The 18,308-nt window shown below is 40.7% G+C and overlaps 1 protein-coding gene across 1 annotated transcript in view; it reads left to right on the forward strand.

Moving 5' to 3' along the window:
• EBF2 (EBF transcription factor 2) overlaps positions 1-18,308 on the forward strand; it is a 187,122-nt gene that overhangs the window by 165,272 nt on the left and 3,542 nt on the right. Inside the window, exons 11-15 of the mRNA XM_046655633.1 lie at positions 374-462; positions 2,035-2,100; positions 2,184-2,361; positions 3,746-3,931; positions 14,048-14,215. Coding sequence (XP_046511589.1) covers positions 374-462; positions 2,035-2,100; positions 2,184-2,361; positions 3,746-3,931; positions 14,048-14,215 — 687 coding nt within the window. The remainder of the gene's footprint in view (positions 1-373; positions 463-2,034; positions 2,101-2,183; positions 2,362-3,745; positions 3,932-14,047; positions 14,216-18,308) is intronic.

Below are 18,308 nucleotides of genomic sequence, written 5' to 3' on the forward strand. Positions count from 1 at the left end.
AGGAAAAGCTTATAAAGGTAGTTTATTTTCCTCATAAGAAACGGGTATGGTTGATTGTGTAATACTTCTGGTTATTTGAGGGTGAGCAGAGAATTATGTGTGTGTGCACTTAAGGCAGGAAGGATAAAATAATTGTAATAATACTGAAATTTTGAAATATCATTCCAGTGGAAAAACACCAAATTACTATTAATTCCAAACTTATAAGTGTGAATTCACCAACGCCAATAGCAAAACTCCTTAACAGATTGTATCCATTATGTATCAATTCTTAGATAATATCAGAACCTTCCTATTACCTGAGGAAGATTTAATAAAGAAATTTGCTTTATGGCTAGGATACATACTCAAAAAGCGGACTTTTACTTTTCAGCATTAAATGAACCCACCATAGACTATGGCTTCCAGAGACTGCAGAAAGTCATCCCGAGGCATCCCGGAGACCCGGAGAGATTAGCCAAGGTAAAACGCTTCAGAAAGTGACATGTGGTAACCTTCTTGTAGGATTTCAGCAAACCTAGATAAATCCAGCAATTAAGTCTCTTTAAAATTAAATTAGGCTGTGAAATTTGGCTAAGCTTTAGATACAAGGTGTACATAAAATACCTGCTAACTATGAAATATATTATGGTTAATCTCTGAGGAAATATGAAATCTGAAAATTTGGACCTATACAACAGATACACTTCGAGTATTCGGCTTATAAAACATTGCCAACTTTACGAAAATAAATATTTGTGTAATTGCTTAAAAGTGTGAGTTCCCACTCCTTTGTATTTAAATATAATTTAATTACCCAAAATTGCGGGGACACATTAATCCACAATCAAGTATTCTTTGAGGGCCTACTGTGCACACAGATATTTAATAAAGTGAAAAACACTTCCATATAAAATTTCAGTGAAATGCGTCACTTTTAAATGAACTTGCTTGTGGAAATTATGTCATGAATCTGGCTTATTATTTTAGCTTGCTTTAAAAATACGTCAATTTATAAGGTATTCAATTAATGTTATTAAATGTTAACATTTATTTTTGCATTTCAAGTAAGCACGTTATAAAATGTCATGTTCTCTTCTCTGTACTGTGAGTAAAATTCCAGTACTACAGTTGTTTCTACATCACACCTTTATTTTCCTCTTGGAAAAATCCCCAGCCCCACCATTAAATTAGATGATATCTGGAAAGTAGGTTAATAGCAATTTAAAAGGCTGTTAAAAACAGGAGGTGGAAAAGACAAAATGAGAGGAAAGGGATTACTGATTACTAATTCTCTCTGGTTAAAGTAAACGGGGGAAATATTATTGAAATAATTCATCTTTATTAGAATAAAATTTTGCAGAAGGCATGCCAAGATAATTTCAGTACTCTGGACAACTCCTTGGCAAGCAGCTAAACTCAGGTCAATCAATCATGTAAAGAATGTTTGGTTAATTAGAGTACCAGATTTTTTAATGGAATGGTCTGAAAGTTTTTAATGGAACTTCCATGACATTATTAATTTTAACCAACTTCACCCTTCATTTGGTTATTTTTTGTTTTGGTAGCGCAACCATTTATGGAGCCATTTTATCAAGATGAATTCCATGTAGAAATGTCTTTATAGAGGGATTTATGTGTATAATTATATTCTACCTGTCAAGACAAATATAGGACCCCTTGGCTCATTCTTTACCTTTTAGGGGGTTGTCTGGAGTTTAGGATTTTTTTAAGGAAGATTAGCCCTGAGCTAACATCTGCTACCAATCCTCCTCCTTTTGCTGAGAAAGATTGGACCTGAGCTAACATCTGTGCCCATCTTCGTCTATTTTTGTACATGGGATGCCTGCCACAGCATGGCTGGATAAGGGTGCATAGTCCACATCCGGGGTTTGAACGCGTGAACCCAGGGCCAACAAGGTGGAGCGTGCGAACTTAACCACTATGCCACAGGGCAGCCCTGGGACTTTGGATTTTTATCTGTAGTTTTCCTTTGTGTTTGCCCTTTGGGGTTTACCGTTGCTTATACGCCCACCCTTTCTTTTCTTTTTCTAGGAAATGCTGTTGAAAAGAGCTGCAGATCTAGTGGAGGCCCTCTATGGCACACCACACAATAACCAGGTTAGACGCACACATCTTGCACTTTATTGAGTTTGACTCTTCATGCTGTAGAAAAATGCTCACCTCAACCTGCCCTTTTGTAGGACATCATTTTGAAGCGAGCTGCAGACATTGCTGAAGCTCTCTACAGTGTCCCCAGGAATCCCAGCCAGATCCCAGCACTCTCTAGCTCTCCAGCTCACAGTGGCATGATGGGCATCAATTCTTATGGCAGCCAGCTTGGAGTCAGCATCTCAGAGTCAACACAAGGAAATAATCAAGGTATTACCTTTCTCAGAGTCAAAATTCAAACATCTTATACATTTATAAGGTTGGTTCTCCTGGAATGGAAGGAGTTAAAGCTTGATTCATATGCCGTCAAAAGAGTGTGTCCCCAGATAAGCAATGCAATCATATAATGGATTATCTTAACATTATAGGTGGTGTATTGTTAGACTTTGAGCTTTATAGCTACCAGGCAGAATCTCTTTAATTAGAAATATTTAAGAACAAGATTGGCTATTATGAATTTATAAGGGTTTAGGCTTACTGAAACTAGATTTACAGGTATTATTTGAATAAAATGTACATTTCTGCTATTGTACTCATCATATTGAATAATGGAAGGAAGCTGAGTTATTGCTGTTATCATTTATTATACCCAACTCTCTATTTCTAGTAACCAAGGGTGAATGGCTTGCTTTTATTTGGTAACTTCTATTTGTGTGCCATCTAATATACAAATATATAGCAACACCCTCATACAGTTGGCTGTACTTTTATATGTAAAGTATATTGTGTAAAGATTTTTGTCACTGACGTTGATTTTATTAAGGTGCTAAATTTATCACAAATCATTTTTTAAAAGGACTAAATGTTCCTAATGATGTCCCTAACCTTGGGATAGTTGTATTTCTAATTTCATTCATCCTCTGCAAGGGAATTCCTCACTCTCATGCCCAGGGTGAGTTCTTCTTACAGAAAGATGGGTGGGACATATCATTACTTTTTTTTTTTTTTCAAATTTGGGTCATTTCTTAAATAACTTTAGAGACAGCTATCTAAAATGGTTTATTTTAGGATAGATTAGGTGACGTCTCTGTGCTCGGGTTTCAGAAGTATGGAGAGGGCTCATCGTCCCTTCCCCCATCCCACTCGCAGATTGGATCTTCCCGCACTACAGTTCTAGGTTAGCAAAGTTAACCTGGTTTATTTGTGCTCTAGGCCCTTCATAAGCGAATGTTCAAGGAATGGCTATAGTACACAACATCTGCCAAGCTTTCTTTGACCATAGAATGCTCTTCTGAGTGTTACACACTAACATCTCGTAGGGCTCTGGTGTTCTATGAAATATTTGGGAGATGTCACTGCACACTGCCATTAGTCATTTATTCCTTGGCATGACTTAGAGATGTTAACTGCAAATGTGGAAGAGGAGGAAGGAGGGACCATCAGGGACATGGCCTTGTGTAGGATGGGGAAGGGAGAGGAAGTTATAAAAAGGCTGAAGACAAACTGCAGACTTGCCACTACTGCCCAGGGTCAACTTGCGGGTATCTATAGTCTGGGGCCATGTGGACCTAGGCTGTCATATTTGGCCCGCACTGTGTGTGTGTGTGTGTATGTGCACTGGGTCATTTGTCTGACCTTTTTCTTTGTTGTCCAGGATACATCCGCAACACGAGCAGCATCTCTCCACGGGGCTACTCTTCCAGCTCCACCCCTCAGCAGTCTAATTACAGCACCTCCAGTAACAGCATGAATGGCTACAGCAATGTCCCTATGGCCAACCTGGGTGTTCCAGGGTCACCAGGATTTCTAAATGGCTCCCCCACTGGCTCCCCTTATGGAAGTAAGTGCCCTGTCCTTCTGTCTGGCTCTCCCTGTCCCTCTGCCCTTGGGTTTTACTATTAAGCCTTGTGAGGGAGAGTTGCATTCCTGCATCTTACTGACTCGTGGAGGAGTAGCCCAATTTCCTGATGAAATGTCTTTCCTACCTTTTGTTCTCATCCCTTAGCTGGACTTGGACTCATTTGATTACTCAAAGCCTTCTGGGGGAAAGAAAAGGAATGACGCTACTTCCTTTACAGAGAAGGAACGTATGTGGCTTGTGTAGATGGGAGAGCGGAATTGAGATTCCATTTCAGTTAACATCATGTACACTCTTTGTTAGGTGCTTTCAGATGTAGCATTTTATTTTCTTTTCATAAGCACTTTCTGAGGTCAGTATTATCATCTCCTGTCATAGGTGAAGAGGTTGAGATGCATGGCAGTTAACTGACCTACCCAAGATCACACAGCTAGGATAGAGCAGGGCCATAATTTGGACCCAGAATTGATGACTTCAAGTTATTGTGTGTATCACACCATGCTCCCTTCTTACTTGGTTACGTAGCTCTCCCCTCCTTTGTGTACCTCCAGAGAGATAGAACTTGACTGCTTGTGAGAGTGCGATCTATGGAGACAGAACCTCTTAATCACTATCTGTGGGCTAGCAGCAAGCCAGATGTTCTAGGGAGTTATGAAAACTCATTCAGTGTGCTTTGGGGACTAAGCGAGGAACTTGCACAATGGTCCCAAGAGCCTGAGAGAATATATGGTTTTCAAACCTACTTAGGGAACACTTCTGGCCAGGGGAGAAGCCACCATGGAAAGTCTGAGTGATTGAGTGGAGTGTTCTTGAAATGCTGAATCTTGTTGCAAGGCTCTGCAGCAGGCCCTCTGTGTACCCAGAGTGGTTCCCTCCTGCCAGGAACAAGGGCGAGTCAAGGAGGACCCACAGCCATTTCCACTACAGCTCGGGAAGTGACCTGCCAAGGCCTGGAGGCTGCCTCTCTCACCCTCCCGGCCTGTGGTTTCCTGGGGACACGCACCTATGACTTATTTCTGGGTTATCTGTTCGATTCGTCACACTCACACTTTACTTAGTGTGATGAGGACATAGATAGCAAGTAGCAGAGGTAGTAGAGGTTGGTTCTTCTGGTACAACTAAAATCTTGTTGCTGCAAAGACATGAGTTCTGTGTTGTGTCTTGTCAGATAGCCCAGATCAATTAGATCAGAGTGATCTCGGAAAACAAACTGTTGCTTTCTTGAACTATTTGTTTCTTTACTTGTTCTAACCTTATCTTGTCGCAAAAATGTTTGGGGGAATATTAATACTCGGATGGGTAGTATGAAAGTATAAGAAACTAAGATGAAAGAAAAAAATATGGATCAGAAAATTAGATGAATCCAAGGGCTAGTATAAATGCCATTCAGTCTATTCAAGGGAGCCATTAATTGGTTCAGAGGCAAACAAGATGGGAAAGCAAAGGGAGAAACACTATTTGTTATATAAGATTTTACATCTACACATTATTATCATTATTATTTTTTAGTAGCTCAGGAGAAACCTGATTTTTCTGTTGCTGAGACCTTGAAGAGGTTTCTCCCATGCATGCTTGTGGAGAGGGTACCTTGTATGCAGAAAGGACCACATCTTCAACAGCCCCGGCAAGAGAGCCATTGTGTAAATAATGTCGCAGAATGATGGTGACAACAATAAATAATTCACAATTGAATTCCACTTCACAGCCTAAAAAGCATGTTCACATATAGAGTCTAGTCAGATTCTCACAACCATCTTATGACATGGATATAATAATAATAATTATTATTACTATCATTTTCCCTTCTAAGATATGAAGGGTTATTAAATAACTTACTCAAGGATTCATGGCCAGTAAATAGTAAAAATGGGACTAGAATACATGTCAGCAGACTCAAAATACCATGTTTTAAAATTATTCAATAATATAAGAAATATTTAATATATTTATAATACATTAATAGGCTGAACCATATGAAATTACCTCTTTTTGATTTCTAAAAATGGCAATTCCATATGTTCAGTCATGCATCTGTAATAAAATGTGTGTATTTGGTTGAACCATATGAAATTGTCATTTTTGTAGATCAAAAATAGTCAATATAATAGTACAGTGTGTAGTGTGGTGATGGAGGAAAGAGAGAAAGAAAAAAAAAGACAGGGAGGGGTGGGCGGGGTGGAGAGGGAGAGAGAGAGAGAAAGAATAGATGAATGAAAATGCCCATTGGGTGTTAGCTGCTTGATGTTTCCTACCAGATAATTCATTTGGTAGGGAGGGACCCTTCCCACTGCAACCAATGGCAACTTCCTTCCGATCTCCTCTCTTGATCACTCAATCCCACTGCCACAGGAAAAATACTAACACCCCCAATCTTGAAATCACCCATTCAAACAAGACAGCGTACACAACAGAAAGAGGAAGGCGCCCTGCCCAGCGGGACAAAGCAGCACAGCACAGAGCCTCCTCCTTGGTCCTGCTGGGTCAGTGTGATCCCTCGCGCCTTCATTTTCTGAAGGAGGGTCTGAAGGAGTTACAGACTGGGAATGGGATTCCAAACAGTGCGTTTATTACAATAAAATCCCCTACTGCAAAAACAGCCAGCCCTGGAAGTCTAGTGGTCAAGATTCAGTGGTCTCACTGCTGCAACCTGAGACCGTTTCCCGGTCAGGGAACCACACCACCTGTCACCACCCGACTATCGGTTGTCATACTATGGTGGTTGCGAGTTGCTGTGATGCTGAAAGCTATGCCACTGGTATTTCAAAACCAGCAGGGTCACCCCTGGTGGAGAGGTGTCAGCGGAGCTTCCAGAATAAGACAGACTAGGAAGAAGGACCTAGCCGCCCACTTCCAAACTATTGGCCATGAAAACCCTGTGAATAACAGCAGAGCATTGTCTGATATAGGTCTGGAAGGTGAGAGGATGGCGCAGAAAGACCAGGCAGGGTTCCGCTCTGCTGCGCACAGGGTCCCTCCAGGAGTCTACCTGACAGCACTAACGACAACTGCAAAAATACTGACTACCCCATGGAGTTCATTACAATAGCATCTGACCGTATTTCTAACCAGCTAAGTCTTAACTTCTCTGGGAAATACAAAGAAAGCCCAGGAGAAACCATTTCATCAATTCAGTTGCTTGTGTCTGAAAACACCATTCTGTGATTTTTCATTTTATTTTTTAAACTAGTCTGATGTGGCCAGGCCATGCCATGGAGCAATCACTTGCCAGAGACATTAAAAAGAAATAAAGCCAAGCCTCTCGGTCAAGTTGACTTGCATTATGGCCAACACAGAGTATCAAAAACCTGTATCTTTACTGCTTTTGCTCTCGCACCACTTCAAAAATGGCCAAACAGATGTTTTTTCAATTTCACATACAAACTTCACTTCCTGGCGGTAGCAGTGTGTGCCAAGTTCCAGCTCAGTGCAAGTTTTTATGGCTGAATTCTAAACCCCTGACAATAGGGGGTTATAATGAAATGCTGACAGACCCCTGAGCGCCAACAAATGCAATGGCTCGATGCAAAGGAGGATGTGTGCCCGGCGAGTTCCAGCTGGGACTGTGCAAGCCAGTCAATCCTTAGAAGAAGAAAAGTAGTTTTTCCTTAACTCCCCATGCTCACAGAGATTTCTGGGCCAGACGTGCTTGCCTTGACTTTGGCCTCTCTCCATAGAGAGAGATGTCCAGAGAAATTCTCAATTGCAAGTATGTATCATCAACTTTCCTAAAATGGTGCACTCCGGTGTCCCCAAAGATGGGCTACTCAAGAAGCCTGCAACACCCGTGGAACCACTGCTCCCAAAGCCGAATAGCCACCAAGCCAATGCAAGATTTGGAACACAATCCACACAGATGGGAATCCACCCGGTCCTCAGCGATTCCTACGTCACTTTCACAGTCTTAGAGTAGACCCTCAATATTTCTAGACTTTCAAAAAGAAATATCAAGGCATTTTCTATTGTGGAGTATTAAATGATTATAATAGAGAATTTAGAACATATGAGAATAGTTTTAAAAAGAAAGCCCACTCCCACTAAAAAACCAACATTTTGATATATTTCTATTGATTTTTCTTCAGAAAAGAAAAAAAAATCCTATTACATAGTAACATTCTCATTATAGACAAGTTGAAAAGCATGCGTATGTAAAAAAGAAAAAAAAATGACTCGTTATTTCTTTATTCCCTTTTTAAATTTTTTTGTTGCAGTAACGTTGGATTGTAACGTTATGTAACTTTCAGATGTACATTGTAATATATTTCAAATTCTGTGTAGATTACATCACGTTCACCGCCCAAAGACTAATTAGAAGCCATCACCACACGCGGACACACTTTATTTCTGAGCAGAGATAACCGTTGTTGACTTTTACAGTATAGCCTTACAATCATGGCTAGATGGATTCTGGAAATTGCAGCGTCTGTGCTGATGCACAGCTATTGGGGTTCTGCCCTGAGATCAGTGAAAGAGAGTAGAAGAAAAGTGGCAAAACTACCTAAGTCACAGCTCTGAAGCTAGGCTCCTAAAATCTGTCTACGCTGCAGACCTGTGTCCTAAGAATGAAGAAGAGATATTAGGAGTGACGTTTGCTTTGCAAAATCAACTACAATCAACAAACTTTTCCCAGGAACTTAAGAATTTCTTAGTCTTTGCTTTTTTGTAACAGAAAGGTTAACAGACAACCTTGTTTACAGGCAGGAAGAAAGCCCTAAAGTGAAGAGGAATATTAACACCCAGGAAAGCTATTATGCTTATTGCTAGGGATCATATTATTTTTTACCCAAGAAATAGAAATTTTCTGTTTATTTTAACAACTTTGGCTGGTTTCTGTTACATCAAAAGGAATACAAGTTCATTGTAGAAAATTTTGAAAATATGGACAAGTAAAAGGAATAAATTTAAGAATATTCCCCATCAGCCAGAGGTAACATTGTTAAAAGTTTGGATGTATATGACATCCGCCTGGGTCCGTAGTGGTTAAGTTCACACACTTTGCTTTGTCGGCCGAAGGTTCACAGGTTCAGATCCTGGCACGGACCTAGCAGCACTCATCAAGCCATGCTCTGGCAGCATCCCACAGAAAATAGAGGAAGACTGGCACAGATGTTAGCTCAGCGACAATCTTCCTCAAGCAAAAAAAGAGGAAGATTAGCAACAGATGTTAGCTCAGGGTGGATCTCAGAAAAAATTTTAAAAAAAATTGGATTTGATGTATGTGTTATTCCGTAATCTGCTTTATTCATCTAAGGAGGCACATCTTTCCATGTCATTGAATATATTCTCCAGTATTAGTTTTAATGTTTGCATGATGTTCCATTTTATGGACTTACTATAGTTTACCCTATTGCTGGTCAATCAGTTATTTCCCAATTTTTCACAATTATAAAAATGCCCTTGGATTTTTTTTTCTTGCACATTTATGATTATCTCCTTGGGATTAATTTCTAAAAATTAAATTACTGGGTTAAAAATATGCACATTTTCAAGTCCTTTGATACCTATTGCCAAAGTCCCTCCAGACAAGTTAGCAATCCCCTAGAAAAGGAAGGCTCTCTGTTTCCTGCCCTGTTCATTTTTCCTTAATCTTTATCAATTTGGTAAGTGGGAAATACCATCTCATTACTGTTTTAATTTGCACTTTACTAATTGGTTGGAACATTGATAGGTCTATGAAGGTCTTTGGGTCATTTTTGTTTCTCCTTCTGCGACTTTCCTTGCCGTGTCCTTTGCGCATATTTCTATTGAGAGGTTTTTCTTTTTCTAATTAATTTATGAAAACTTATTAGCTATTGAGGATATGAACATCTCTAGGTAATTATCACACGTATTTTTCCCAATTTGTTGTTTGCTTTTTCTGTGTGTGTTACAGAAGTTTTTGTCATGTGGCAAATTGGTCTTGTGACATTCTGCTTAGGTTTTAGGGTTGAAAGGATCGTGTAAATTATATAACCTTCCTAATTTTTCTACTAGCACCTTTATAATTTTGTTTTTACAAATAACTCTTTAATCCACTTAGATTTAGTGTTTAGCATGAGGAAGAACTCTAAATTTAGTCTCCAAATGGTGAGCGTATTGTTCCCATGCATTTATTTCCCTACTAATTTGAAATGTCACCTTTATTAAGTTTTAATTCTCATATATACCCAGGTCTGTTTCTGGACTCTATTTTTTCCAAGGATTTATCTGCCTATTTCTATGCTAAGATAACACTGATTTCATTGATGTAGATTTTTCTTCAGTTTTAATAACTGTTAAGATGCCTCCTTATTACTTAAAAAAATTTCATAACAAAACTTTCTGGCTCTTACAGTTTTGTTGTTTTTTTAAATAAACACAGAAATTGTGTTTGTTGACATACACAAATTAAAATTCCTTTTAGGATTTTCGTTATAATTGCATTAAATTTCAATTTGGATGTAATTTGGCATTTTACAAAAATTTTGTAAAAAATATTTTAAATGGACATGTTGTAGCTCTGTGCTTATCTAACACAGCAATGATAGTTTATATCACTGAGTAAAGCTTGAGGTGACTCCTGTTCCACTGAGAGGCCACCACGTTTGATCTAATGAGCCCCTTTAGTTGGAATCTGTTATTAGAAAAGAAATATTTGTAAAAGTGAGTAGATGTTTTAAATTTTTTGGAATTTTGTAAAAGTGAGTAAATATTTGTAAAATGCTCGATATAAATGGAATCGAGTGTGTGTACCTAATTCACATTATAAACCTTCCTCTATCACGGCGTACGAGGGAGATTCCGCTGCTGCAGACATAGGAACCCCGGCGCCATTCTGCTGACAGCACAGATCACATAGTATGGCAGAGAAGGGACTGTGGTCAGAATCAGGGCCTCCTGAGTCTCAGCCTTTCTTTGGCCTCAATTCTCTGCCTTACAGAAAGGGGAGAAGTCCCCTCAACACACATTTCCTTGATGCTAAAACCAAGGCTAGAAGAGGAGACTGCTTAGAACTGTGAATAAGATCCATTCCCAGTGCTGAACCCTGTTTCCTATCCTATAATAATAGTGAGTTAGTCCAATTTCTTCTTCATTCACATCTTCAAATATTGCACGAGATTCTTCCAGGACTTTATCCTCTTTCGAGTTTTTTCTTTGATTAATATTACTTGAGGGAAGACTGAGATGTACTCATGTGCTTCCTTCTCAACGGCTCTTTAAATCCAGACTACCTAAGGATGAGTAGTATTTAGATAAGGCTCTCTCTTTGAAGCCTTTGGTTTGTAGTTTGGCTGTAAAAGTCATCCCTTTGGAGGTCTGCTGTATGATTGCTTTATATCCACAATTGCCTGAACAGAGCCCAAAGTGTGTCTTTCTAGGGCGAGGGGAAAAACAGGGATGGAGCCTTCAACAAGACCTCAGAATGTTTGACCTTCAATTCATTCTAACTTGGTCTTTGAACCATAAGTCACCCTTGTGTCCTCACTTTCAAATTTACTTTGAGGAGTAGCTGGGCCACTGAAGGTACGAAGCAGGATTTAGCACTCCTGGGCTTTATCATGTGCTTTGCCGTTAGGTCTCAGCAATTCTTTATTTTTTTAAAAATTATTTTATTGAGGTCATATTGGCTAATAACATTGTGTAGATTTCAGGTGTACATTATTATATATATCAGTTTCTGTATAGACTGCATCGTGTTCATCACCAATAACCTAGTTTTTATCTGTCACCATACCTGTGTGCCCCTTTACCCCTTTCACCCTCCCCCGCCACCTCCTTCCCCTCTGGTAACCACTAATCTCTTCTCCTTGCCCATATGTTTGTTTATCTTCCACATATGAGTGAAATTAGACAGTGTTTGTCTTTCTCTGTCTGGCAGTTTGGCTTAGCATAATACCCTCAAGGTCCATCCATGTTGTTGCAAATCGCACAATTTTGTCTTGTTTTATGGCTGAGTAGTATTCCATTGTATATACCAGTTCTTTTTCATCCATTTATCCATTGACGGGCACTTGGGTTGCCTCCACATCTTGGCTGTTGTGAATAATACTGCAGTGAACACAGGGGTGCATAAATCTCTTTGAATTGTTGCTTTCATGTTCTTTGGACAAATATCCAGTAGTGGGATAGCTGGATCATATGGTATTTCTATTTTTAATTTTTTGAGAAATCTCCATACTGTTTTCCATAGTGTCTGTACCAGTTTGCATTCCCACCACCAGTGTGCAAGTGTTCCCTTTTCTCCACATCCTCGCCAACATTTGTTCTTTCTTGTCTTGTTATGTATAGCCATTATGACAGGTGTAAGGTGATAGCTCATTGTGGTTTTGATTTGCATTTCCCTAATAATTACTGATGTTGAACATCTTTTCATGTGCCTCTAGGCCGTCTGTATATCTTCTTTGGGGAAATATCTGTTCAGAACCTCTGACCACTTGTTGATCAGATTGTTTGTTTTTTTGTTGTTGAGTTGTGTGAGTTCTTAATAGATTTTGGAAATTAACCCCTTGTCAGATATATGATTTGCAAATATTTTCTCCTGGTTGGTGGGTTGTCTTTTTGTTTTGTTGATGGTTTCCTTTGCTTTGGAGAAGGTTTTCAGTCTGATATAGTCTCACTTACTTATTTTTTTCTTTTGTTTCCCTTGCCTGAGTAGATGTGAGTATTTGAAAAGATACTGCTAAGACTAATGTCACAGAGTGTACTGCTTATATTTTCTTCTAGGAGTTTTGTGGTTTCAGGTCTTACATTGAAGTCTTTAATCCATTTTGAGTTAATTTTTGTGCATTGTGTAAGATAATGGTCTACTTTCATTCTTTTATATGTGGCTGTTCAGTTTTCCCAAAACCACTTATTGAAGAGGCTTTCCTTTCTCCATTGTATATTCTTGGCTCCTTTGTCAAAGATTAGCTGTCCATAGATGGGTAGTTTTATTTTTGGGCTCTCAGTTCTGTTCCATTGATCTGTGTATCTGTTTTCCTGTTAGTACCATGCTGTTTTGATTACTATAGATTTATAGTATATTTTGAAGTCAGAGATTGCGATGCCTCTAGCTTCGTTCTTTTTTCTCAGGATTGCTTTGGCTATTCAGGCTTTTTTGTTGTACCATATAAATTTTAGCACTCTTTGTTCCATTTCTGTGAATAATGTCATTGGGATTCTGATTGGGATTCCATTGAATCTCTCCAGCAATTCTTGTACTTGAACAGTTCAGGTCTCTCGAGAATATGCTAAAATGAGTCCCTGAAAATTGACCTTTTACTATAACATGCTATCTCTAACAATTTTACCCCCTTGTGAACTCTAGTTTACCCTTTTCTTGAGCAAGCTGAACATAGAAGATAAAATTATCTCCTTGTATGATGTCACTTGGAGAAGTATCTGACATTAAGAGGTGGGGCACTTCATTGTGTAAATTGCCTTTATTTTTCTTGGAAACTGTATCACTTAGCTTTTGGCTTCAAGTAACTTTAATGTTAATATTGTTAATATTGGTCCTTTTTCTACACATTACATCAGAGGAGGCTGACTTGCAGCTTTATTTCCCAGGAGCTCTGAAAATAGAGGGACAGGGAGGTAATCTCTTAAATGTTAATAAACTTTTACATGTAATAAGGAAGTGGCCCATAGAGATGGCACTCTCAGAGAAGATGTTAACCCTATAGATCAAACCCCTAGAGCCCTAAGACTTGCTGGAGAAGCACATAACTCCCACACAGGACTTCTTTTTAGGGTGAAGAAGAGGTTTCTGTTCTTGAGTAGACGATGCTTTTTCAGATGTTGGTCTTAGTCTTCTCTTGTCAAGGTTCTACTCAAGAATTAAGACCTATCACAATGTCACCTCCTGCTGATGCCATCCTGGTGTCCCAGGCAGAAGAAGCTTCTGCCTGCTGGGTCTCCTTAGCATTGTGTACATTCCTCCAATAGGATTATTACTGTTGGTTGTTTCATTTGTCTATTCCTCCCACTGGACAGGGCAGGGATGTTGTCACGTTAACTTTTTTTTAATCCCTAGAATCTGGAACAATGCCTGGAACAAATTTGCAATTTCTCAGTAAATGAGTACAGGTTGTATGTACTGAAGAAATAACTTAACTCTAGATATGTCCCTTTCTAAAAGAGGATTGTATATTTGCTTTCTAGTCATGTCATCAAGTCCCACTGTTGGATCTTCCAGCACATCCTCCATCCTCCCATTTTCCTCTTCGGTTTTTCCTGCTGTCAAACAGAAGAGTGCCTTTGCCCCTGTCATCAGGCCCCAAGGCTCCCCTTCACCTGCCTGCTCCAGTGGCAACGGAAATGGATTCAGAGGTAAGTGAAGGTACCACTTTGGGAGTAAGCATGATACAAGTGCCAGAGAGCCAGCAAAGTAAGAGCAAAGCACACAGCATCATTGTGTATCTCTAGCCATTTACCTACATCTTTGTGTACATGCTTTGGTGTTTTCATCATGGGGCACAAATGGCTTGTATCGCTGGGCTAGTACTCCATCCAAGAGCAAAATGAGGGGAAACAGAGAAGTTGGTCAACTCTGCAAGGTCACAGAATTAACTATGGTGGAGCCATACACACCCTCCAGGAGTGTCCAGACTCCCCAGACCATTACTTTCTACAAGACCATGTCACTATTTCCCAGTGCCCAGCCACCACATCAGATGCCACATGGCGATTATTGCTTACCTAACTGGCTTGCCATCTGCAGTGCACACACATTCCCCTGGCATAAGTGGATAGGGTCCATCAGGAGCAACCAGCAAGTTCTGAGAATTCTGGTTACATGCTAGTCAAATTGATAGCAGGTGCCTGATCAGGGGTGGGGCAGGGAAGAAATCTAAAAAGACATACTGTGCCTAAGAACAAAAATTAATATCACCTGTCAAACTCACTTTTGAGCAGTATCCTAAAATATAATATGACATGACGTAACACAAACATGATGAGTACATGAGAATCTAATCATCTCATGTGAGTGGGAGGCAGCTGATGGCAAAAGAGCAGACTGGAAACTGCTGAACGCTGTGGATCCTGATGCCCCACATTATTTTTAGGCTGCTCGTGGCATCTTGATATAAAAACATTCATGACAAGCAATGTTGGATGAAACCCAAAAGGGCAGAGGTTGAGTTAACCCCTTGTGGTTCCAAAGCCTCTGAGGTCAGCAGAGCCTTGGATGAGCTGGCTGTCCCTGGGACGACATCTGCCAAGTGGTTTTATGACTGTGCATGGGTTCCTATCCTCTGGGGACACCTGTGAGGGTTCATTTACCAGTTGTGGCTGAGCAGAGCTCTGGGAGGTTCGTTATGTTCCTGTCCCATCCTATCATTAGAGACAAGGGTGACCCCTTGAAGTCAAGTGTCTTGACAGAGAAACTGTGAAATGAGTTGAAACCCAGAACTCAGAAGAGTCCCTGACAATTCTTTTACTTCTAACTAGACAAAGCAGCTGGGTCTACATGCCACCCAACATGTGAGTAGTTGGAAACATCTGTATATTTGAGCGAGATTTTTTTTTCTTGGTTTTCATCCAGATGTCTGATCCATAGAGAAACAGGCTCAGCCTGTGGCTAAGTGTCTCCACCTGCCCTATCTCTCATCGAAGACCAGTGGTTTCCATCCATCATTAGGGGATACGCTCAGAACTCTTTCCATGATGGCTTCATCTCCAGACTGGGAAATGAAAACAATTGCTGAATATTTACTGTAGCCTCCCCCTTCCCCACGACTGAGGCTGAGAGAGTGGCTGAGCTGCACATTCTTGATGTGTCTGTCCGAGTGATGGTTTAGTTGGTTGCATGAAGGCACAGGCTGGGCTCTAGTTTCATTTCTATAGAATCACTGTGAAGTCTCCAGCTTCTTTTGGATCCCACAATTCCTTCCAAATTTCCCTGGTCATTTGAACTTTAAGAAGGAAGTGGAGGAAAGGAGAAGAGGAGCACTTAAATTAGGATTGTATTTTTTTTTTTTTTTGAGGAAGATTAGCCCTGAGCTAACTGCTGCCAATCCTCCTCTTTTTGCTGAGGAAGACTGGCCCTGAGCTAACATCTGTGCCCATCTTCCTCCACTTTATATGTGGGACACCTACCATAGCATGGCTTGCCAAGCAGTGCCATGTCGGCACCCGGGACCCGAACTGGCAATCCCTGGGCTGCCAAAGTAGAATGTGCGCACTTAACCGCTGTGCCGCCAGACTGGCCCCTAATTGTAGACTTCAAAAAATTACAAGGAACTATTAAAATGTAAGGTAATGTGTGGAGAAATAAAAGAATTCTGATGAGAACCTCAGAGTATCCACCATTGGGAGAACACTAGACTTGGCTTCACCAGACGTGTGCTGGAGTTCTAGCTCAGCTCCTTCCAGGCTGTGTGAGCCTGTTCAAGTCACTACCATCTGAGAGCCTCAGTTTCCTAGTCTGATAAATAGGAAACAATGGCTCTCTCCAAGGCTGTAGCGAGGCAATTTGCATGAAGAACTAGGGGAGGTAAAAAGCCCAGCAGAGAGAAGGCTGGAGTTGACAAAGGATGCCTTCCAGAGGCCTTGACTTGCACTCTTCGCCATTTTGGACCGGGTGAATAGAAGCTCAAGGCCCAACTTTATGAAGTGTCCCGTTGATGCAGAGAGGGAGGAAACCAAGCTGACACTGAATGTGCTACCCACAGTCTCTGAATGAAGGAATCCTGGGATTTCAGGGGCTGATTAGCAGGAAGCTCCATCTCTTTAGAAACAAACAGTGGGGGGAGTGACAATGTGGGGTGAGGTGCTTGGGTGATCACAGGCTGATGGACAAGTTTTTCTCTCAACTTGTAAGGTGAAATGGTCTTAACTGTCTGCAGAGGGCATGTGCAACCAACTCTCTCTAAGACTAGCTAACCCTATTGAGCACCACGGGCAAGACGCTGAGCCAAGTGCTTTACATGAATTCTCTTGTTGAAGCCTCATGTGTGACCCAAAGGGGAAGGTCACACTGTCACCACCATTATTAGTTACGTAGCTTGCCCAAAGCCACACAGCGAGGGACTAATGACTTGAACTCAGACATTTTGACTCCAGAGCCTCTGCTCTGACAGCCTGCTGTCTCTTCAGGGACAAGAATAGTGCAATTCCTCTCTTCCCCCTTCACCCATACCTACTTGCCACCTGGCACAAGGGGGCGTGATTGCTTTCCCATGAAATGCCAAAGGTAAAAAGAAATTGGACAAAGTGCACTTAGGCATTTTCCCTTTCCCCCAGTGAAAATGCTTACTTTTTCTCCAAATAACTTCTGCTTTCTGTCTGTTGGCTATGGTTTCTACAAACAACAAGTCAGGGTCACAATGGAGCAGAGATCCAGCCTGCCCAGTGCCCAATATGAGACTCGGAAGAAGGAAAATATGTGAGATCTGTTGTTCTTCCAGCATGCGGTGGATCTGCTTCTTTGAGTGGCTCTGCCCTTTTAGTAAGCTCCTTAGGTAACTCTGTGAGAACCCAGAAGAAGGAATGGGCTGAGGAGTTTCAAGTGTAACAGACAAGTCAAAGTTGAAGATATGAGCCAGACTCCTACTGCCAGAGAGTTCATGTGCAGCATTCATTGTCCCACCTCCTACCTCATTTATCAGGCATTTACAGTGGACGAGTATAGATTGTCAAGATCATATTATGCACTATGTGCCTGATTCATTTTCCAGCTCCCTCTAGGAAGAAAAATAAAATAAAAAACCTCCTACACTCTGGAATAATTACCAGGGTTGCTAGATCTCCAAATCATCAGGGAGTGTCCAGAATTGAACTGCCTTTATTGAAAAGTTACATCGATTCAATATATGGGAATACAGGCAAAAATAATTAAGGTTTTGCTAGCTGTGTAAGACCTTAATCCAGATCTCACAAACATTCAATAAAGGCTATATGGGCAGGGAAAGAGAGGGCTGTCAATTTTGCCCAAGAAGACTAGCTGTCATGGAGGGGAAGGGGAATCGGGGGTGGGAGTCGGGGGGAGAAAGAGAGACAGAGAGAGGTGTGCTGGGGAAGCAGAAAGAATTTTGTCCATTTGCTTATAAGCTTAGTAAGTCCCACTCAGCAAAATGCTTCTATGATATTTACTAAGCCCTAGATGAGTTATGGACAACAAAACTCAAAGGAACAAATTCTCAACATGGTTTGAAGTTTTGATGCAAAGAAACTATTCTCCTAGTTTCCGAGAATCTGAAAGTTCTCTGGGTTCATCACCTGAATGCCAAGGCTAGAGGCGTGCATTCTGCTGTGTGATTTTTTCACAATACGCTGATGCTGCTTTATTTCCCATATCAAGGGGAAGCCTTGGATCTGATGCCATCCAGACAGGCATTGTCCCTATCCTTTTGACTAGATGAAGGAGATGCTGGATGCTGCACTTGAAGAGTGGACATTGGGGTGACTCTCAAATTAGGAA

This window comes from Equus quagga, chromosome 3 (assembly GCF_021613505.1).
Source record: "Equus quagga isolate Etosha38 chromosome 3, UCLA_HA_Equagga_1.0, whole genome shotgun sequence".
NCBI lineage: Eukaryota > Metazoa > Chordata > Mammalia > Perissodactyla > Equidae > Equus > Equus quagga.